Raw genomic sequence first — 23,558 nt, 5'->3', positions numbered from 1 at the left:
CCCAGACACTAGACCGCAGTGCACCTCGCGTGCGTTGAAGTGCTTGCTGCATGTTTTTATACAAGTTAGAAATGGATGCATCGCAGAAGCAAACTAGCTTGTATGGACATGTGCTGCGCCACCATCAGTGCACTTGTGCTATGGATCGTGAATGAACGTGCTTGGGCGTGTGTCTGTTACTATGCTGAATACCATCAACACACCATTTAAACAGCCAATCATCGTACATGAGCAATGAGCTAGGTGGACTGTTTTGTCAGGTTTTGGAATTAAACGACTTCCTGTCGGAACCAGTTGTCCTCGCTTCTCGACTGTCTTAAAAAGTCTGCGCATCTCTTCTTACATGCCACTCACCACTCCGACGTGTTGTGGCCAGTATGTACAGTGCTCACGGAATGAAACGCGGCAATTTAGGGCTAAGTAATGCGCATACTTTCGTTTCAACCAGCTGAAGTTCGTGTCACATCGACTTAAATCTGGCGCGTACACTTACATCGGAGTCCTCGTCACCTTTGGTGACTGAATTCCTAGCGACATGACATGGTGCTCTCGCATACTTTGCACATATGTAGGGTTCTACTAAATGCTCCGTGTTGCATTTAATTCCGTGAGCCCAGTACCTTCGTTCTTGGCCCTTTTCCTCTGGCCCCTGCGTCAGCTATTACTGACATGACACATTGATTGATGTATGGCATTTAATGGCACAAGGGCCAGTTATGGTCAAGGAGCGCCATGACATATTACCATATGTCATGGCGTAAATGAAATATGAATATGAAATGCGTAAGTTACGCATATGAAATGCGTAAGTAAAATATATGAAATTATCAAATTAGTTGCAAATGTAGATGTGATGTGGCTGTAAGGAGGCCTAAAAACAGGGCACTGTAAACTGCGTAAAATATATAAGTACCAAAATAATGACAATGACTCATGATAGAAAAGGGCGTAAAAGTTTCAGTATGAAGAAGCGATATAATAGGATGCATACAAGCACTGCTGCCTTCACAAGGCTCTTGAAGTAAAGCAAGAGCTGAGAGGCACGCACTATAAAAACATATCAGTACAGGTACAGCATGAAAGGCGAGGCTGTGCTACACATGACCCGGCCAAATGATTTCCAAGATATTAACTTCATCTAAAGAGCCAAAAACTGTTTCCGGGTAAAAAGGCAGTTTGTTACTAAGAAAAAATGCTGGGTGAAGTGAAACATGCTGACGATACGCAGAATAAAAGTAATTTTTATGCTCAGTTTCTATTTCCTTGCACTGGACGAGGACATGGACAACTTTAAGGCTGTCGCCATACCTTCAACATGGGGGAGGATCACCTCCAGTCAGTAGGTGAGAGAGGTTGCCGAAGGTATGACTTATTCTTAATCGACAGAGGAACACTTTCTTGTATTGTGTTGTTTTCTCCGATACCCAGTGCCCTAATAGGAGTTTGATGAAGTGCAGTTTATTGGATACCTTGGAATCTCGCTGTTTTTGCCATTGCTTCTTCAGCTGGTGACGCAAGTATGGTTTAAGGTCTGTAGCTGGAATGGGAATGTTTGTGTAGGTGTTGCTAAAAGCTACTGAGGTAGTTCTCGTCAGCAGCTTCATTGCCTTTTATGCCACTGTGGCCAGGCACTCAAAGGATGATGACTTGTTTATCCATATAAGCAGAGCATAGCAATGAATATGGCTCGTTAAAAACATTGTTCTTAGGTTTTTGTCAACTCATTAGGCCTCAGACTACACTCAATGAGTGCGTAAACACAATAGCCCTAGTGAGATTTGTCTACTTAATGTGTTAACTTGCTTAACTGCAGAAAGGATTACGTATGCTTCCGCTGTAAGAATACTCGCATATGGGTTCGATGTACCGGATATTAAAAACGATGGTCCTAGTGCTGTGTAAGCAACACCAGGAGGAGACTTCGAAGCAGCTGTATAAAATTCAGCACATCCTTAAGTTCAGAAAATGCGAATATATATGTGCCTCAAGTGCTTGTTTTGATATTTCTAAGAAAGAGATGTCACAGTGGATAGTCTGCCACTCCCAAGGCAGTGGAACCCTAGTAGGAGCCATTGGGACACTCTTTAAAAGAGGGACGCCCGTTTCTTCTGACAGTGCTTCCAATTGGAGGGACAAAGGAGGTGTAGTGGCTGGGCTGTTATGGAACAGCCTGGCCCCAGACAAGTTGAGATTAACTGAATGACATGGATGGTCTACAGCTGATTTTACCTTCAAAGCATAGGAAAACCTTAGATATGTCCCTTGGAAGTATAAAGACCATTCGTTAGATTCAACATGCAGGCTTTGCACTGGACTAGTCCTGAAGGCGTCTGAAGCAAGGCCTAAGTAGTGGATAGGATCTAACATTTTCAAAGCACTAGGCATAGCAGAATTATAGACTATGGCTCCGCAGTCAAGACGTGATAATATTAGACTTTTGTACAAGCTCGTAAGGCATTACTTGTCGCTTCCCCAGGAGGTGCGTGACAAGAGTTTCGGCAGATTCAGTCTTGAGGCACTTTGCCTTAAGATACTTCATGTGAGAGACAAAACTTAGCTTGCTGTCCAAAAGGATCCCCAAGAATTTGTGTTCACGGCTCACAGATAGCCATTCTCCATTGAGATCTATTACGGGGTCTGGCAGTATACCTCTCTTCTTAGAAAACAGGACGTACATACTTTGTGGGTTTAGTTTAAAACCAATCTCGTCTGCCCACTAAGACAATTTATTTAAAGCCAAGCTGTACTTGTCACTCGCAGCTACTTAGATTACAGGATTTGTAACCTATCTGAATGTCATCCACATATACACAATAAAACATAGTACATGGTATGAATGTGTGCAGCAAGTTCATTTTTACAATAAAAAGAGTGCAGTTCAACGCACCACCTTGTGGAACACCAGCCTTTTGCGTAAAAGGACAAGACAGAATGTTACCAACTCTAACACGGAACGTGCAATGGGAGAGGTAACTCTGAATCACATTCAGTAAGTTGCTTCGGACTCCCATTTTAGACAGATCACGGAGGATTCCAAAGCGCCAAGTTGAGTCATACGCATTCTCCATATCTAAAAATACTCACAAGAAAAACTGTTTATCACAACGCATCACGGATGTTTGCCTTGATGCGGACAAGGTGATCTGTTGTGGATCTACCTTCCCTAAAACTGCACTGTAAGGGATCGAGTATTTTGTTGCTTTCAATAAAATGGATGAGGCACTAGTAAATCATTTTCTCAAAGAGTTTTCATAGACAACTTGTCAGAGCTATATGCCTATAACTACTGGGTGGGGAAAAGTTCTTGCCCTCTTTGAAATAGGAATCACGACTGCTTCTTTCCAGGCGGATGGAATGTAGCAGGCAGAGAACATAAAGTTAAAGAGTGACAGTAGTGTTCTGTGGGTTTCAGAGCGTAAGTGCTTGACCATTTCATACATTATTCTGTCACTTCCTGGAGCCGACTTGTTACAACAATTCAGTGAGGCCTGGAACTCCGCCATGGTAAATGGACGATTGTACGCTTCACTGTATGTGTCTTTCTGACCCAGACGCAGTCGCTGGTATTTCAGAAATGTTCTCCTAGACAATCTGCCTGGTCCTCAAAAGCGTCTCCTTGTGTACTTACTAAAGGTAGAGGATGAGTTTTATGGCCTTTTAGTTTGTTTACCCAGTTTCAGGTTTTTTGTTCGTCTGTATAAGAACTGATGCAACTTCCATATTTTTCCCAACTTTCCCGTCTAGCGCAGCGGCGTGTTCTTCTACTTGCGACTTAATCACCTTGAAATTAAAAAGGTTGCCTGTGGTTGGGGAGTTATGGAGGAGATCCCAAGCTTTGTTTTGCTTTTTAGGGCTTCCCTACACTCCATTGAGGAAAGTGTGTAGAGCACTCAATGTTTCACAAGGTTTAAAATGATTGGGAAGTGATCACTTCCATAAAGGTTATTTATCACATCCCACTCCAGATATGGCACAATTGTACTGGACACTATGCTTAGGTCTATGCAAGAAAATGTGTGTAGGGCTGTAGAATGTTGGTTCTTTCTTGTTAAGCATGCAGGCACTTGAAGAGAATAGGATGTTTTCTATTAGCCGCTCTCTTGCCCCACGGCGAGAGTCTCCCCACAAAGTGTTACGTGTGTTTAAATCTCCAACTATGTATGGTGCTGGAAGTTAATCTATGTAGTTTTGAAATTCGGCTTTATTAAGTAGATAATTAGGAGGGATGTAAACAGAGATGATAGTGACTAGCTTGTCAAACAAGACCCCTCGAACAGCAACTGCCTCTAGGGGCGTACAAAGTTTTAATTCCTGACAGGAGACGCCCCTGTCAACTATGATAGCCACACCAACGAATGACATGACAGAGTCATCGCAGTCTTTACGAAAAATAACATTGTCGGAGGAAATTTATTTGCGGGGGCTTTAGAATGTCTCTTGAACACACAGCACCATTGGATTATACTTATACAGGAGTTCTTCGATGTCATTGAGGTTGTGGAGGAGATCTTTGACATTTCAGTGTAATATTTGTGTACCCATGTTTAATGTGGTTTTTGTGTTGTGTGTTTAAGAAAAGGAGTTAGCTCACAGATGTCTTTCTGGCACTGTGATGCGAGGTTTGTCTTTTTTATGGCGGTTGAGAGAGTCACGCCACTCTTTCGGTGCTAAGGGTGTCGTCTGAATGGGTGCTGTGTCCATCACCTCTTCCGAGGCGCTGGACACCCGCTCTTTCGAGCGGTTTGTTTGGTTTGAAGGCCTCACCTCGGGAGACAAGACTCTGGAAGTCGCCAACCCGAAAGTCGATGGTCCCTTCTTCTGGGACAGTGGAGCAGCGACAGCTGCAGCCACCAAGGGGGCAGATAGTGTCACCGCCGGCTCACTGTGTGCAGGCCAGACAGCTGCTGGAAGCCGTTATGGCACTGCCCCCCCCAACATGCGACTTCGGCAAAACTGACTTCAGGCAAGTAGGACACCCACCTGCATGCTTCCTTGAAAGAGATATTTTCTTTTACTTTGACTGCTACAATTTCTTTTTCCATGATGGGCACGACCGCGAGTATGCGGTGTGCTCCCCATCACAGTTTATACAGTGGAGAGAGTTTTCACGATTCAGAGGAGGGCTCATGAGCACTGCACTTAGCACAAGTTTGGCGGCCTCAACAGTTCTGTGAACTTTGGCCAAATTACTGGCATTTGAAACATCGCAGAGTGTTTGGGACATATGGTCTGACCCTGATCTTCACATACCCTGTCGCAATACCCTCAGGAAGCACACACGAACCAAAGGTAAGTATTAAATGCTTTGTTTTGATCTCTTTTCTGTTGCGCCTTAGCAGAATTCTCTTAACATTGATTACATTTTGCTTGCTCCAGCTTGATCATAGTTTAGCTTCTGTGAGCTCTATCAGGTCATCGGAAACAATACCACAGGTAGTGTTCATCATGTGGTGTGGGTCACTGTCACTGGGACTTCTCCAAACGATACAAGGTTAAGCAGTTTTCCATGTTGCTTTTTATCGCAGAATTCCAAAAGCAGATCACTGCTAGCCATCTTTGATGCTTTATAGCCTTGTCCAAGTGCCTCAGTTGGGGATTGCAAAACAAAAGGTAGCTTGTTCGTGCTTGTTTTCTTGTTTTTCAGAGTAGATGACGTGAAATCGGGGGAAGGATTCTTTTTTGTAACCAAAAAATTAGAAGACTTTATCGGTGTGCCCCTCTTCAGGGTGCGATCAGGTAGGGTAGGAAGGAACTAGCCATAAGCGAGTGTGTACATTTCAGCAGTAACGGCAGCCACCCACCATGGAGCCCTACAGGGGGACCCTGCAGAACCTGTAAAACAGGCACTGCAAACGCCAGCTGTACGTTACCACTATAACCGAATATGACATAACCTAGGTTGGCTACTCACACAGGGTTAACCCTCCCTGCCTAGAAGATAGTAATACAGAAGAGAGGAGAAGACAACGAAGATTGAAAGCGAGAGAGAAAGACAAAGATTGGGGAGGAGGATAGGAAAGGCAACTACCAATTTTTCCCAGGTGGGTCAGTCTGGGGGTGCCGAGGCCAAAGGGGCATGTTGCCTCCACCGAGGGGCTGTGAAGGTCCAAACTCCTGGCATCAGCTCAACCTCCAGGATCCCCTTTTGCGCAGACACGGTTAAACCACGCACAGTTAAGCGCAGGAGAGTGCATCCCTCGTGTGCTCGGGTACATGGTGTCGCAACTCACAAAATGACTGCTTATGCAGACGCTCGCGGGGTGTCTGCGTGTGTGTGTGTCATGACACACACACTGTTAGTTTCGAAAGTGGCTTTCAGCTTACGGAACATCCGAGTCCATTCCCACTCCTGTATAACCGTGCAAGCACAAATGAAATGCGTTCAGCACAGACCAATAAATCACAAAGTGATGAGTTTTGCACACCGCTGCCACAATGGCCTTTCCGTGAAGTGCAGATGTGGCATGCGGTGGTTTTGTTCAATTCAAACTGTAATGTCAAAATCCATCCAAGTGGAGGTTGGTGTCGGATTAGTTCTGGACGTTCGCAGAATCCTGAAATGCCCTTCGTCGGAATGCCTTGTCTACAAGGCAAATCTGGTGGCACAGCTCCTGTTCAGCACCCTATGCCCGGGGCCACTCAGTGCAAAGATTGAGTGCCATCCACGCTTTCTTGCTGAAGGCATAATGAACTGGGAGGCCTTTCGCAGCGAAATGCAGACGAAGCATTCGCTCCCCGCTGCGGCGCTTTTCACGATAGTGTTGTCCAAGTGCAGGCGACGCTATCAGCCGTGGGGGCAGAGTGGACTAAAAGTGTCGCTGACTTCGCTTAATTCGTACCGCCTATGTGAAGATACTCGACTGGCATGAAACTATACCATTTGTCACAGACTCCCAAATCCATCAAATAGAATTGTTTTCTCATTCAAACTTGCTTTTTTCAATTGCCCAATAATTACGAAAGCTATGTGGCCCCCTTTCATGTAAGAAAAATTGAGCGGCGACAGGTCGAGTTTCAATACAAAAAAATTTAGATATAATGAAGCAAATTGCCAATTTTACCAACTTTGTTATATCAAGGTTTAACTGTACTTCTATCGCTTCTTGGGTGAAATATCCATGTGCATTTGATTTTATTGAAAACAAAAATGGGAATGACCGAAAACACGTTTCTAGTACAAGAAAATACTGCTGGAATTTTTAGGGGATTGCTATAACAGTAATATTCGTGCCAGCTGGCATAAATGCCCACTGTGTTCTAGTGGTTGTAGTGCATTTCGCAGTCCCTGGTGACAAAAAGAAAAAGAGCAAATGACATTGCTAATCATACAATCTCACGGTGAGCATAAATGGTGAAAACATTGTGCTTTACTGCAGAAACAGCGCATTGCTGCAATTGGCAACACCAACATTGGCTATACAGCTTTTATTTAAAGCAGAATGATGTCTGCTAGAGTAAAGCGACGCGTAACTTGTTCATTTTATTAAAAGCAGTGTCCGCTGTCAAATGTTTAGCACCAACGAAAGTTCCGATACAAGTGAAATTCACCTGCAGTGCATGGCTACCAAAGGAGCAGTGCGAACTGGCTTGGTCATGCTTGCATTGCAGCTGATGGTGCTGCAAATATCAGCATATATATTTTTTTTTGAAATAATACCGAGAAAAGGGTCAAGTGGCAACAACGGTAGCAAAACATTGCAGTTTGGAAGCGTCAGCGGTTTGTCCTGAAGTGCCATCAGCTATAGCATCTAAGTGAACTGGAAAAGGATAGAAACAACATCTATGTCAACGGTGGTGAGGCTGCCGGCAACACTAGAGCATAGCTGTGATCACTCCTCCGTCACTGAAGGGCTAAGCTGTGCACCAGGAAGATCTCATAGGGAGATCCCTTGTTTTACAGGGAGAACTCACCATTCACCAGCAAGACCGGCATCGGTCGGCAGCCCGGCAGCCCACAAACGGTGTGTGGCAAGTTGCCAGGCCGCTAATGTGGACACACCTTTAATCCTTGTGCAGTGGACACCATACATGGCTTCAAAGCAATCAACTTAACTCTGCTTACGAAGGAACTGTGTCTATTTGAGTACGGAATATGCAGAAATGGAACAAGTGATCGCTTACTTGAAATCCAATGGCATTTATAGCTTCTTCACTCATCAATTCTATTTCGCTGCACCCTGAGCCACCATTGTTAGGCATAATTTTTTCAATGTCGAAAACAATTTGCTGAATGCAATCCTCGCCCTTGTTGAGTCAGTTTGCATGAAAGAACTCTTCCAGTAAGTCTATCCTTTTGAAGCCGCACCGCAACACGACACTATTGGCTGTAGTCAAACCCATTTATAACAATATTCAAGTGCCACGAAAGTTCCATTGTTATAACCGATAATTGTTGCAACCGGGTTACATGAAAAAATCAAAATAGGGGGATGGCAGAGTTGATACGAGAAAAATATATAGGCAGGGAGGCCAGTGCCCCTCCCCACTACCTTCCTCCGCCTGGCTGCTGATTGTGTTCACTCGTTTAACTGCTTCCTGGTTGCTCCGATCGCGTGTAACAAGCCGCGGCTGTTGGCGTTAAAGAATAGCACTGCTACAACTGCAAAGAGGTGCCATGGGTGGCAAGCGATATGCGAGCACCGCCAAGGCATCACATTGGTGGCCCCTAAAGGGGCCTTTTAAATATTGCGAGAAGGCTGCCGCGGCAGCCTGTTAGCTTGAGAAATCCAGAAGAAACGCTGAGGAGAGATCACCACAAGCATCTCGCCACGTACTTCTCACTGGCTCGCACGAGAAAAGCCAATGTCCATCAGCCATGAACTTTACACGAAGCTTGACGACATCCTTCTCCAAGGCATCAAAGCGCTCCATGTAGAGCAGCGGAAGGTTCCTCGTGAAAACAAAGCCCCAGAGAGACAATAATGCCGGGCCTCCTATGAGGACAATGTTGAGGCAACCTGCCCTACCGCGTCATCGCTGCCATCGTCGCCGTCGCTATCCGATGCAAGCATGTTTGCAACGATAGTCTCACTGGTTAGAAGCACTTAGTTTCCAAATCTATAGCCGTGCGCTTTCTTTTCACCGGCAACGGTGTGCATTGCCGATGATCAGTTGGCGGATCAGCCATCTTCCGTTTCGGCGGAGAGTCAAGCGAAATTGAGAAACTGCGTGGCCAGCAATGACTTCGACACAACCAACAAAAATGAACACGAGCGATTAAGCTGTTCGCAGAACTGCACTGAATAAGGAGAAATGAGCAACATGCGAGCAATCTGCTTGCGGCACAGTTGGCGCGGTCCATTTGTGTTTCGGAGGGTGGGGTGGCGTAGAGCTATTGGCGCAGCCCATTCATGTTCAGAGGGGTGGAAGGGCGATGGGAGAGAGCCGCATGGAGATGGCTGGAAAATGAGCGCACAGCGGCTGTTGGAGCAGCGGCCCATCGTGCAGCGGCTTGAATTTCTCGTTTTCTTTTTTTCATTTCAAGGATTTCGCATTTCACTACCTTTTGGCTCGGACACCCAGCAGCCAGACTTCATCATTATAACCGATAATGCGGCGTCAGGGCATTGTAGTAAATGGGTTATTTCACCATGGAAAACATACAAAAGTCGAGGGTGCAGCAGCTTCTCATTGTTATAACCGATATATTGTTAAAACCGGTATCGTTATAAGTGGGTTCGACTGTATACGCTTGCAGGTGCTGTTGGCCCCAATATAGTTTTCTGTGCAATACACTTGTACAGTGTTTTTCACAAGTAAATTCGTCTTTGATGATCGTAGCCTCTTAACCATTTTCAATATTCACCCGTGCCCACACTTCACTCAGTGAAGTGACAACACACACACACACACACACACACACACACACACACACACACACACACACACACACACGCACACACACACACACACCACACCAAACTTGCTAAGATTACAGCTCCATAAAACGTAAGGACAATGTGATCCTAGTGCCCCCCGTTTGTTTGCGCGATGAAAAGTTAAAACGCTTTTTCACTCATGGCACCGAGGGTCATTTTCACGAGTGCTTCATAGCTCGGGCGCCACCAGCTCGACATGCATCTCGTGCCATGATTCTCGCTAAGTGGGCGCACCAAAACTTCCCGTCAAAATGCCCCACCCGAAGAAGCTGCTGTCCCAGGCACAATTCTAGGAGTGCAAACGTAAGCTTGCTGAAGCTAGAAAAATGGCAATGCCTATCTCAGGCCCCCACCAGCTCGGTGCACGTTGGCACCTTGTGCTGCAATGATTCATGCAGCACTTCAAATTACGTAGACGTAAACTACAATTGAGTCTGTAAAATGCTTTAGTGACTTCGAATCGTACGCTTTCTCATTGGTATGTTTTTTCTCGCTTGTTTTTCCAAAAAGTATCAATGAGGTCCTACTGTATATTTGAATGCTGAAGTTGTCGTCAGGGACGAAAACTGACGAGAAACCAAGCATATTTTAGTGCAGTCATAAGAATAAACTTATTTCTTTCCAATTTTGTGCTGCCAAGGTTACCGTATTTACTCGCATAATGATCGCACTTTTTGACAAAACAACTGACGCAAATTCAGGGGTGCGATCACTACGCGAGTTAAATTTCCCGCAAAAAAATTTTTTTTTTCAACCCGCGTTTGCTGCAGGATGACAGCAGGACAACAAATAGGCTGCTGCTGCTGTATGTAGTGCGGGACACCAAAACAAAAATGCCAGCCAGTGGAGCGAGCTGAATGCGATTTTTTTTTCTTCTCGCGAGTACATTACACATATTGAAACAGTTTCTTTCGTATCAGTAATGAATAATATCGTTAATATCGGCAAGTTTGCTGCAATAACGTAGCCATGTCCACTTTGAGGGGACAGAAACAGATGGGTGCGCTTAGCTGCCAGTGACATACACACATGGCAGGCATGCTGCGGAAACTGTGGCATTTCTCTTCACTACTATCCTAATACAGCATGTTTCCGCTAAGGGTGGGCGAATATCTTAGCTGTGTTACAAGCGTCAGCATATGAATAGGGTACACTTTTAACGTATCAGTGTAAACGTGGCTGCTATCATTGCCGCTGGCGGTTTGTTGCGTGCCCACGAGTGCAGACGAGAAGAATCGAAAGGCGCCTTTTTTGTTGTTGTTAACCACAACCATTATAAAGCCTACACATAATAAAGGCAAGTTTGGTTGCAGCTTTTTTTTTTTTTTGGCATGGAAGTGCGGAAAGTGATGAAAGGAATGAAATGGTGCATCTGCTTAAGAATGTTTGGTGCATGCAGACCACTTGGTTTGTCTTGAAGAGTCGTTTGTGTAGCATTCGACAGATGGTAAGCGCGATCATTATTAGAGAGTTTTAGTTTAGGGGACGCAAGGCCTTGGGGCCCCTAGCGCTTGGGTGCGTTTGCGTTTACGTACGCAAGCAGAAATACGTTATAGGTTAGCGGCCCCAAACGCAAGCCGCAGTGAGGTCGCATGCGCTCGCAGCGCCATCAACATGATCTTTGCTGCGTTATTTTTTAAAACATGAAATCAAGCATATGAAGTAAAGCACATAAAGCTATTCTCATTAAAAGCAGTTAATAGAGAGGTTTAGAGTGTCCGGTATTCGGGTAAACGCAGGCTGGGGCGGAGCCATGAACGGGAGCATCCTGCATGGTGCAGCCACCTGGTGGCGCAAAGCTCAAACGGACAAAAGCAGCTAATATTGCAGTAACCAAGTGTATTTTACTTTGATGCAGGTATAAATTTTTGGCAGCAACACAATTACGCCAGTGCCGAAAATTTACACCAGCAGCGAAGTAGAATAGACTTGGTTACAGTAATATTAGCTGCTTTTGTCCGTTTGAGCTTTGCGCCGCCAGGTGGATGCACCATGCAGGCAGCTCCCGTTTATGGCTCCGCCCCAACTACGTTTATCCGAATACCGGACACGCTAAACCTCTCCAATATATATAAAAACGACGTCTGCCGACACTTGGCGAAAGATTTATTAGATTATCTACCTGCTAGCTACTCGCAATTTCTCCTACATCGTGAGAGTCACGTGGGTAACATGACCACTTAGGGGTAGCGATGCTTTCGGCTGGCCAAACAACCCAAGGACGCAAGTAGACGTAGCGGTCGGCGCATGCGCAGTACAGTCACCCCTAGTTCTTGCGTACGCAAGCCGCTTGTGTCCCCTAAACTAAATCTCTCTATTAGCTAGACTTGGCCCACGACATATCGCTGCGGCAAGTTCGGGGTGCGATCATTACACGGGAAATAAAAAAAATCGAATTTTGACGACAAAATTAAGGGGTGCGATCATTACGCGAGTGCGATCATTATGCAAGTAAATACGGTATATGCAAGATTTTATGGTACACAACTTAATACAAATCGATACGCAAAGTCTGTATGCTGCCTACCAAGCATGCACTTGTGGGCAAGGTGCGCGAATGAGGTCCAGTAGTGACGTTATATGGCAAGAATATTACTGTGATCATGAAGCTACAGAAAATGCCACTTACCTGAGTTAGTATTTGGAGTCCTGGCACTAGGTGTCAGAAGAGGTGATGCTCTCATCTCAGTGACAACAAAAGGTGGATCACCGACAATGTAACGGTGTTCGCCTTGTGTAGTGGCAGGAACAAGGATGACATTGCCACCTGAAGTGGCCACAGTGAAGGCTGGCCCAGTATTGACAGGTGGTGTTAGCAATCTGGTCATGGCTGACGGAGTGACTTGCATGTGCTGTGCCTGCTCAGCCCAGCAGGCAAGGTTGGTGGCTGGAACAGCGTGAGAAAGGGCATCAAGGGAGTGTTCTCAAAAACAAGAACATGCACATTCTGCACTACAGTATGGTCATACAATAGTGGCACTACAGATGATCAAGAGTCTTTGTTAGTAGGACTTGTTTCCCTCTTGTTTGACTGCAGTGCTACAAAGTCAGGCTTGGCATTCATGCCAGAGAGTGGCAACAATCATGATACCCTCAAAAATGTCCGTATTGTTGTAATATTGTTGTAACATGTAATACAGTTAAACTTCGATATATTGAACTTCAATATAACAAAATTGGTGATATAACGAAATATTTAACTTTTCATAACCTCTTGCCCATAGAACACCATGTATTTAGAACCTCAATATAGCGAAGTGTGTTTGCATGAGATTTCAATACAAGAAAATTTCACTGCTGCCGCAAAGGAATGCTGAGAAAAATGGAAACTTCCGCGGACGCAGATGGTCAAATGATTGAATTACAAGTGGCTGCTTCCAAACACACCTGTCAAATCATGTGCTGCGCGACAAGAGTGACCGCCGAAGTGGCGCCGCATCATGTTCTGAGTAAAGTGCGATAAGAACCTGTAAAGTGCGATACGAAACCTATCGCGCTCCGCGAACTGTGTGCTTTAGGTGCGAGTGAAAGTGTGCAAGGGTGAGACTAGAAAGAGGGTGGCTTCAAAGGTGCCGCCTTCCCGCGTGAGCAAAGGGAAAGACGGGGACAGGAGCGAGCTCGCGGTAACACGATCAAGCGCGCGTGAGGGGGGGCGAGTAAGGCGTAAGTTGGCGCGTCTCGATACCTGGCACGCCTCAGCCGTGGCTGCGCATGGCTGTAAACGTGACTGAGAGCATACGCAGCCGCGCACCCTACTTTAGAGGTAATCTTACGTGTGTGCAAAGAGCGGGCGTGCGGAGACGAAGTGACACCATGTAAGCTGTCTTTCCGCATGTTTAGTATTAAGGTTGCGTAATCTCGGCAGACGAAGCGAAGCATTCGCTACCCATTGCCGGCACTTTTCCTGATAGCATCGTGCTAGCGCGGACCATCCTATCAGCCCTGGGGGGTGGAAAAAGTAAATTATGGGGTTTTACGTGCCAAAGCCACGATCTGATTATGAGGCACGCTGTAATGGGGGACTCCGTAAATTTAGACCACCTTTAACATGCACCTAAATCTAATTCAAGAGGGGGGAACTTTGGGTCAGTTGGTTCGACATGTCTAAAGAGGAAAAGAACTGCGACTTCAGACGTCACGTGACAAAGGAGTGGACAGGACGAGCGGTATACCGCTTGTCCTGTCCACTCCTTTGTCATGTCTCGTCTCAAGTCGTGGGTCTTTTCCTCTTTAAACCTAAATCTAAGTACACGGGTGTTTTTGCATTTCACCCCCATCGTAATTCGGTGGCCGTGCGCGGGGACGTAGTGCACGCGATAGCGTGGCTGGGTTCGCTTAATTCGTACCGCCGAGAAGATATCATTGACTTACGTGGCATGAAACCATTTCATTTGTTGCCAACTCCCAAATTTACCAAAATGAGTTGTTTTCTCATTCAAATTTGCTTTTTGTCGATTGCCCAATAATTTGAAAATTCTGCGGCCCTTCCATGTAAGGAAAATTGATCCGCGACTGTACTTATTTGCATAAAATGTCGAATTTCAATAGAACGAAATTTCGATATAACGAAGCAAATTGCCGATTTTACCTACTTCGTTTTATCGAGGTTTAACTTATTATTTGTTGGAACATATTGTGTTGTTGGGAGAGATTCCACACAAAATCAACCAAGCACGTATGGTTGACATACTTGAATTTAACGAAAAAAAGATATACATATGTTGGTTTTTATCTTTCAAGAACATGGAACCAGTGCTTAGTTTTCTAGAAAAAAATTTGTCTAGAAATAAAACTCTGGGGTTCACCGCTACCAAGCACTCGTGCAGATTTGCGTTACAGATTTTGCGGATTCGAGCAATTATTGCTGAAAAGTCACTCCCTGTACGGACTCTATAGGTCTTTAAATTTATAATACATTTGTTACAAAGTGCCTGGAGGAAATTAATTTTAGTATACCGAGTCTTAGTTTTTGATCAAAAATGTTTGAAATTTGGCTGATGGAACAATTTTACATAAATTTGCATCCTTATCACAAGCTATTAAAGCCATGACAACGAAACTTGCTTAGAACAGAGATTTGTCCATCCTCTGACTGTGACCTGCTATTTGTATTCCTAGATAGTGTTTATTGTATACGAAGTCCCATCCATATACATAACATCAAGCAAAAAAGAAACTTTTTTTTTTTAGAAAAGGACATCTTTAATTTCTGTCAAAAAACAGATCTTAAAGCCCATGATGTGTCTTACGGAAATAAAGAAAACATATGTCAAAATGTTCTCTTATCTTTTGATCTGTAAGGCGACAAACAACAAACTTTTTGTTTCTTGTATGTGTGCAGTTATTTTAGCGACGTGCACCTCATTGCTAACAAAGAGTCGTGGTTTCCACGAAATTAAACTAATAGTAAATATTCACATGAGAAAGTGGTTTGTTGAAAAATTAATAGAAGAGTTCTGCCTGTAACTGTGTTTGATGCTCATTATGCCCGCCCCTCTTTTTATAATTTCTTGTGTCTTGTACCTTTCACATTTTTGGGGTTCTTTAGCTAAATAGCTTAGCATGTTTAAAAATGCGGCAGTTTGGGCAAGTTGGTATGTCATGACATATATAGGCTTCTAGCGCAGCTCAGAAAGAGCAAAAAGGAAGGTGAAAGGGGTAATGAAAGGGAACGGAGAACAGAGTGAGCGCTCTGTAACCATCAGTTACAGAGTGCACAAATAAAATCATCAGTTGGAAGTTAGCGCTCACTCTGTTCTCCGTTCCCTTTCATTACCCCTTCCACCTTCCTTTTTGCTCTTTCTGGGCTGCGCTAGAAGCCTAAAAAAGTCTTAGCACGTTTGTTTCCTTTTCTGCTAAAAACCTACCACTGTTCCGTCTACCTGTGTAGTAGCAATTAGTCATTTTTTGCCTGGCTTTCCTTACCTTCCCTGATGACCACCTCCCAACCGAAAGCCCCTTAAACTTCGTAAAGTAGCGACACTCTCCTCTTCTGCCTTCACTCCTTCTCGTTTCTCCTCTCTTTCACGCTCCCTCCTTGACCGTGGCCCCACTTACACCGCTCGAGTGTAGCAACGGCGCCAACATGCACTCCTCACCACTTCGTAGACGCTTCTCGAGCGAAAATGGCGCTGAAGCACGGCGCGAGGGCCCACGTGATGCTATTAGGCCAATAGCGACACGGCGTCGGGTTCGACCAGAGCACGCGAGGAAGAGGCAGTATTCTTCAAAGCGTGGTGCTACTTTACGAAGTTTAAGGGGCTTTATCCCCACCTACCCCACCTCTGTGCCTCATTCTGCCACAGCGCTGCAGGGCTCGAGGTTGCTGTGGCACCTCCCACACCTTGTCCTTTACTTCAAACAGCACCCCGCTCCCTAGCCGTTTCTGGCAGATAGATGCTGCTCCCTCACAGTTCCTTGAACATAAGCATTCGGTGTCGCACCTCCTTGAGGTTGCCACGTACTCTAGCTGCATTTTTTTCTTGGATTGTTGTCTTATCATTTTGCCCTGTCTACGCTGTCATCTTGTACATCCAAGGCCTGCCATGTCGCGATCACACTGTTTCAGACTTATTGTTTATGTTGTGTCGCCTCTCCGATGCTGGTGACCAAAAATTAGTTTCTTTAAATGTTTTGTCGGTGTTTCGCGGAGTGCCAAATGAAATTTTCACTTGCTAGTTAAGAGATTTCTGTCACTTTATGTGGTGTCTCTGGCTCGTCATTCCCACTGTTCGCAGTACCAACTGTCAACTTGACTCCAGCAGACAGACCGCATAACACTAGATTAATTCGTATCTCCTTTCTTGCACGAGTTTTGAAAAGTGCGGCACATTTCACATCAGTGCTCGTAGTTTTCAAGAGCGTTGGGCAATTCTGCTTTCGTCTTAGTTCGTCAAAGCTCAGCCAGTGCGAGTTACTTGGCGTAATAGCTGAAACATACAGCACCAAGCGAGTGCATTGTGCGGACTATTTAAAACTGCATACCAAAAAAGCAAGTATCATATGCGTTTTCGTAGCGTGAGAAGCTAGGACATTGCTGTGATGGAGACTTTTACAGAAACAACACCCATCGCAGAAAGTGATTTTCTCTGCCTTCACTGCTTTTGTTGCATCCAAGAGTTGATATTGTAGTCATCTCATCTGCTAAAACCGGACGAAACTTGCATGTCCGATGGTGAAGCTGTGCAGGAACAGAACAGGCATGCTAAGCATCCCGAAATGTCACTTTTAAGCTACCAATACCTGTTAAAGTTCGCTGCCACAAGTCTTATGCAAAACACAAGCAGACATAGCTTCATGAATTCCTGTAAAAAAAAAAATCTGATTAAGCATAACGTCAGCATATGGCACCAGCAGCGAGGCTTAAACATTGGCTCAGAGCTGCAGCACTTGCTCAGGGTGGTTGAGAAGCATGGGAAGCTTTTGATGCCTGCGAATCACCCATTGAACAATGCCAGTTGTTAAACATTACTGCCTGGCAGACTTTCGCATCAAGAGATACAAAAAATCATTACGCTGGCATCTCGTTACATGTTACAAAGAGAACTTAAGTTTCACCAAACCCACAGAGTGAGGTCGCTTCCTGACCCATATACAAGAAGGTGTCTCAGTGACACAATTATACAGGCAGCTTTGGACAACTACACGAAAGATAAATTCAACTGCTCACAAGAAAGCTTAAAGAAAAAAAGATACCATTGTAATCATGGGTAATTGGAAAAAAACAATTTGTCCCAAAGCGCTTCACGATGTGACCTGTTCATGAAGCCTTCCATTTATTCAAGACTGCTCACAGTGACACTCCGACTGGCCACAAAATTCTACTCCTCGAGCCCAAAGTCAGTGCTGTACACTTATTTGCATAAAGTATGCATATATGTGTGTGTATTGTGCCAACATGAAGTGGAACTTGTGTGTGCTGGAAAAGGTCATCATTACATATGATTTCTTGTTTTGATTTGGCGCAACTAAGAAAAGAAATAATATTGTTTATTTTTCTTTTTACTGTAGAGACCTCATGATTTGTTCAATGCTCTAGAAACCAGAACCCTTTGTTAGCAACAAGATGTACATTGCTGCCCTCACAACAGACATATCAAGAAATGAGAAAAGATGGTTGCGTTTGTAGTCGTAGAGGTCGAAACGTAAACATTTTTTTTATGAAACTTTTTTTTTTGTATTTCCGTAAAACACATCACAGGCTTTAAGATCTGCTTTTTTGAAAGAAGTAAAAGATGTCCTGTTTTTTATTTGATGTTCAAAGTTTTACTTTTTTGCCTAATGGGTGGGATTCCTTATATGATAAATGCTATCTTGTAAAACAAATTCCGGGTCACAGTGAGAGCATAGTACATCTATGTTCCAAGCAAGTTTTGGTGTCATTATGTTATTTTAATAGCTCGTGAGAGAGAAGGATGTGAAATTATGCAAAATTGCTACATCAGCCAAGTTTCAGATTTTTTGGTCGGAAACTAAGACACTTTGTAACAAATGTATTAACAAATTAAGATACAGATTGAGCTCACACAGGGAACGACTTTTGGGCAATAGTTGCCCAAATCTGCAAGATCTGAAATGGAGGCAAAACAAGTGCTTGGCAGCGGAGAACCTCAAGATTCTTTTTCTTTACAATAATCTTTTTTTTTTTTTTTTTCGAAAGCTTAGCACTGCTTCAACGTTCCAAGATATATTCTTTTTCATTAAAGTTAAAGATGTCAACGGGACATGCATGGCTGATATTGCTTGGCTGGGACATGCATGGCCGTCACCCCATTGTAACTTGTGATATGGTTACATGTGTTCTATATTGTTATGGCACTGTTATACATATTACAATGCAAATAATGTAACCCGCTCCTATCTTGGCCCTGCAAGGGGTTGATAGCATATTCAAACAAATAAATAAATCTTGAAAACTACTGTTAAAAACATGAAAGAAAGTAAAATGACAGAAAGCAGTAAAATGACAGATGCAAACCATGGCATGAGATTTTATGAGTTACAAGCATGTCTTTCCTATGCTTTTAAACAGTGGCTAAAATATTACCAATAGAATATCAAAGACTAAAAATCACAGATACCCCTACAAATAGATAAATACTATCTAAAACCCATCTAGAAGCTTTTTAAAAAATCCTGTCATTAAAAAAAGACAAGTGTAGAATGAGTGCACGCCAAGGCCAGTATAATGTAGCAGTTCCTGCCACTCAACTGTATGCCACTCTCACAGCCACCGTTAATGGCCACCCTATCCTGTTGAAAACACAGGCAGAGCACTGCTCTGGCCTCTGCCGAAGCATAATAATGGCATTGAAATAGAATCGTTAGATTATCCCAGTCTAAGAAAAACAAGTTGCTCTGTCTCTGCCCACACCATTAACTGAAAGCAAGCTTTTGTTAACTATTTTTTAGCATAGAAGCTTCTCTCTGCCCCATCTCAGGGGCACCTACAATATCCATTGACTGAACGATTCCACTTGACTTTCATTTGAGAAGAGGCCCTCATAGTAAATCTTTAAAAAAAAGGTCTGGACAAGAACCCACATTGCTACAATGTTTAAAAAGACATGTCTACCTGACTGAAGATGAGCTGGCTGGCTTTTGGCCACTGAAGATGAAACCACAGGTCTCGTAGAAACAGTTGCAGCAGTAGTGAGACTCGTGGCAGTGGAGACGACAGTAACCACCTTAGCAGCAGTGTCAACAGCAGTGGTAACACTGGTGCTGCTGTTAGTGGAACCACCCCGTACAAGCCTTCGGCGCCGTTTCGGAACTTTCCGGTGGCTGAACAAAGTGGGCACAGCAAACGGCTTCAGTTTACGGTCCGTGCGTCTGGGCTCATACTGGTCCTCTTCAAAGTGCGCCTGCGGAATATGGTGACAGAAACAAAATTTACTTTCATAGTTGGCAGCTACAAACTACCCTACAGTAGAGGGCATAACTAATAAATCAATTATGGGGTTTTACGTGCCAAAACCACTTTCTGATTATGAGGCATGCCATAGTGGAGGACTTCGGAAATTTCGACCACCTGGGGTTCTTTAATGTACACCTAAATCTAAGTACCACGGGTGTTTTCGCATTTCACCCCCTTCGAAATGCGGCCGCCGAGGCCGGGAGTAGAGGGCATAACTACCTTCAGATATGTCCTCACCAGCGTCCCAAGAGCCACCAGTGGTGCACTTACAATAAATAACTTAGTATCTTAACAACACTGGTATTGTCTTTTCATTTTCTCTAGTAAGGGTTCCATCAAAACACAATATAAAATCTGCTATGGACAGTTTTAATGAGACACTACATCAGATATATAGAAAACAGGCATTTTACGATCCGCAAACAGTGCAGCCATTTTTCTTGCATAGATTACGCTAAAATAACAGCATCTGAGCTCCACTAAGTATCCACTAAGAAAAAAGAAAGCAATGCACTAGCAATAAAGTCTAATATATGTTACCAAGCAGACAGTCGCAAGCAACACAAGCATCAAATACTATGCTGCAGACACCAGAAATTCTTGAAAGGAAAACCTCAGCTGGTTTTGCAGGTAGTCCCACAAGTGTGATGCCTGCTTCAAAATTAATGCCCTGTCAGAGCACGCTTAGTCTGCAGTCTATGCCACATTTCGACATAGCATCTAACCGATTTCAGTGCACAGAAAAACAGTTCTTACGTGCACTCCGAAAGGTTGATACTTTAAGATGTGCAGTCCTAACATTACTGTTACGGTTTCGGTTCAGATGGCTGCCCATTGCATGGCACCACTTGCACCACCCTGTAAAGGCGGAGAAAATAGACAGCACGGGATCAGCTGCAAGCGCTATCCTGAGTGTATGGTCGTGCTGCAGTACATGTCGTTGACTGCAGAGTCTGTCCCACCTCTCGGAACTGCTCGGCTACACCCGTAACAAGTGGCGACGAGGGAAAAAGCATTCAAGTTCGTTCAAGTGCGTCGTCCTTCCACGTCCACTGCTACACATGCGATTTCGTCGTTCGTCTAGTGAATTCAATGCAACGGAACTTCGTCATGCCAATGTTCGGCAACCTTGAAGCATTCGACGAAAGACACGGAGATGTGTGGCCCTGCTACGTTGAATGCCTTGAAGCTTTTTTCATCGCCAATGACACTGCAGCAGAAAAAAATGATGTCAGTCTTCTTTAGTTACTGTGGGCAGAAGAGCTATGCTCTCTTGTGGGATCTCGTTAAGCCCGCCCAGCCACAAGACAAGACCATGCAAGAAATTCAGTTCTGGGTGACCATTACTGCCCCAAACCATCTAGTGTTGTTCAGCTTTTTAGCTTCGACACGCGCGCTCACACGGAAGGCAAGTGTCAGTAATTTCGTGGTGTCACTCAAACGTCTCGAAGCTTTGGAACTGAGCTTGGCGTTATGTTGCGGGACCATATCGTGTGTGGCATCAATGACACAGCCGTGCAGACGAGGATGCTCGAGAAGGCAGACCTTATGTACGAAGATGCTGCGGAAACTGCACTTCCCATGGAAGCCGCGAAGAAAGGTGCTGGTGAGACAGCCAGTTCCAGCAGAAGTTTGCTGCCTACGCATAAGGTTGTGGCATCAAAGTGGCGTGTCTCATGCTACCGCAGCGGGGAAGAACACCTCGTGACCCAGTACAAGCATATCTGCACTACGTGCAACTACTGCCGAGAGAGAGAGAGAGAGAGAGAGAGAGAGAAACTTTATTCGTCTGAGTGGGGAGCTAATTCATGGGCTTGTCAGGAAGGCCAGATGGCCGCCAGGCTATGCGTGACGGCGACCTCTTCGGCTCACTCCACGGCTCAGAGTTGCACGTCCGGGCTGGAGCTAAGCAGCACTTCCTCCCATGATGAAGGTGAGGGAGAGGCCAGGAGATCGGGGGGAGGGGGTCCTCCTCACAGTCCCAGAGGATGTGACTGAGCATAGCCAGCTCGCCACACAGGTGACAGTATGGACATACTCTGTCCGGGTAAATGTGAGAGTATACGTAGGGGTTTGGGTATGACTGTGTCTGTAACCTGCACCAGGTGATCTCCTGACACTTGTTTAGTTTACTGTGTGGTGCGGGCCTAGTGTGTCGTGCAAGACAATAATATAACTACTGCCAAAAGCAGGGTCACATTGCTTGAGTATGCAACTCGAAGAGAAAAGACGCTTTGTTGTGGAAGGGCAAGCCTACAAAACTAGACAGCTCCGTACCTCCAGCTCGTAAAACTTTAAGTAGAACACACCAAGTCAACACTGTTGACAACAATGCACCTGTCGATGTGTTTGACATGTGGCCGGTCGACACTGTCACACCTTTACCGCCCTTCACTGTGACCATCAGCATTTGCAGCAAGCCGCTCAGTATGGAGCTGGACACTGGTGCGAGCATTTCTGTCATTGCAAAAAAACGTCTTCAGGAGCTACTACCGTCAGTGACTGTCATGCCATCGGATGTGCTCCTACGGAGCTACTCAGACAAGCTCACACAAGTTGAAGGCAAAGCAGATGTCGTGGTACAGTTCCGTGACAGAAAGCTGTCCTACCTTTGTTCCTGACTGGGGAAAGTTCAACACTGCTAGGTCACAAATGGATTCGAGAACTGGGCTTTGACATTGCTGTCTGGGAAGCAGATGTTCAGGATGTTTCATACTTAGGGGAAATCTCGGAGCGCATTGCATCACGATGCGGTGAGCGCATGAGTCAGGCGGCGCAGCAGCTCACGCAGGCGCAGACACTCACGGATTGAGTCTTGATCCGTATCGTCTACTATGGCGACGCGCCCTGGCCGCATTGTCGGGAAGCGCGCTACTGTCAGAGGCAGTGTGCAGATTTCATCGTTACTGCGTGAACTGGGCCAATATTCTTGACTAAGCGTTGTGCGACGGCCACTGATGTGTCTCAAAGGCATGCTCAGCGCTGAAAGGTACGGGGCAATCATAGACGATGTACTGATTCCGTATGTTCTTGACGGCCCATTCCCAGAAGGCGACTGTATATTCCAACATGATAGGTCACCGATCTACACTGCTCGTGTTGTTCAAGAACTGCTTGAAGGGGCAGCGTCACTGTCCTGGAAAGGCCGCCCCAATCCCTGGACCTCAACATCATTGAAAATGTCTGGGGCTCACTGAAAGCATCGCTGGCGCGCCATCCTCTCTATAGATTGTCTGAGGATAGGCTTTGGCCCACCATCGTCAGCAAGTGGAACGTTCTGCGAATGAATACATAGCTGACCGAGTCGCTCCACACCCCACTGCTCTCCAGAACGAGCGCTGCCATCGCAGCCGCTGGGTGAAGTTCGGAACATGATGCATGTATTTCTCTGCCGGTGGGCAGGGTCTGTCTAGTGTAATGAACTATAAAAATTGCTTCCAGCTCATTGTCTTAACCTAAAACACTCCTTTATTCGCATCCGTTTGTTTCATCGTGTTTTGCCCCCATAGTTATTATTGTTGAGTACTTTGTTTTCCTTTCGCATCAAATAAAGACTGAGCACATTGCGCGCACATTTTGGTGTGTCTTTCTTGTCGTTGCATATTACGGTAGCACACACAGTGAAGAAATTTACGTGCATGCACTCAGTACCCAGGCCTTTTGAAAGAACATATGCGCGAGCTGCTGCCGCCGCCCGACTCCCGCACTCGCCGCATCACGATGCAATGTGCTCAGAGTTTTCCCCGAAGTGTAAAACAGACTGT

The 23,558-nt window shown here is 45.1% G+C and overlaps 1 protein-coding gene across 2 annotated transcripts in view; it reads right to left on the bottom strand.

The window, feature by feature from the left end:
- LOC140214645 (uncharacterized) overlaps positions 1 to 23,558 on the bottom strand; it is a 49,824-nt gene that overhangs the window by 14,145 nt on the left and 12,121 nt on the right. For both annotated transcript variants that reach the window (XM_072285846.1, XM_072285845.1), the window contains exons 2-3: positions 19,453 to 19,741; positions 12,508 to 12,765 (exon numbers count right to left, since the gene is read on the bottom strand). In XM_072285846.1, the coding sequence (XP_072141947.1) occupies positions 12,508 to 12,765; positions 19,453 to 19,741 (547 nt within the window). The remainder of the gene's footprint in view (positions 1 to 12,507; positions 12,766 to 19,452; positions 19,742 to 23,558) is intronic.

This window comes from Dermacentor andersoni, chromosome 1 (genome assembly GCF_023375885.2).
Source record: "Dermacentor andersoni chromosome 1, qqDerAnde1_hic_scaffold, whole genome shotgun sequence".
In the NCBI taxonomy this organism is placed as follows: domain Eukaryota; kingdom Metazoa; phylum Arthropoda; class Arachnida; order Ixodida; family Ixodidae; genus Dermacentor; species Dermacentor andersoni.
This window is presented reverse-complemented; position numbering and strand designations above follow the sequence as displayed.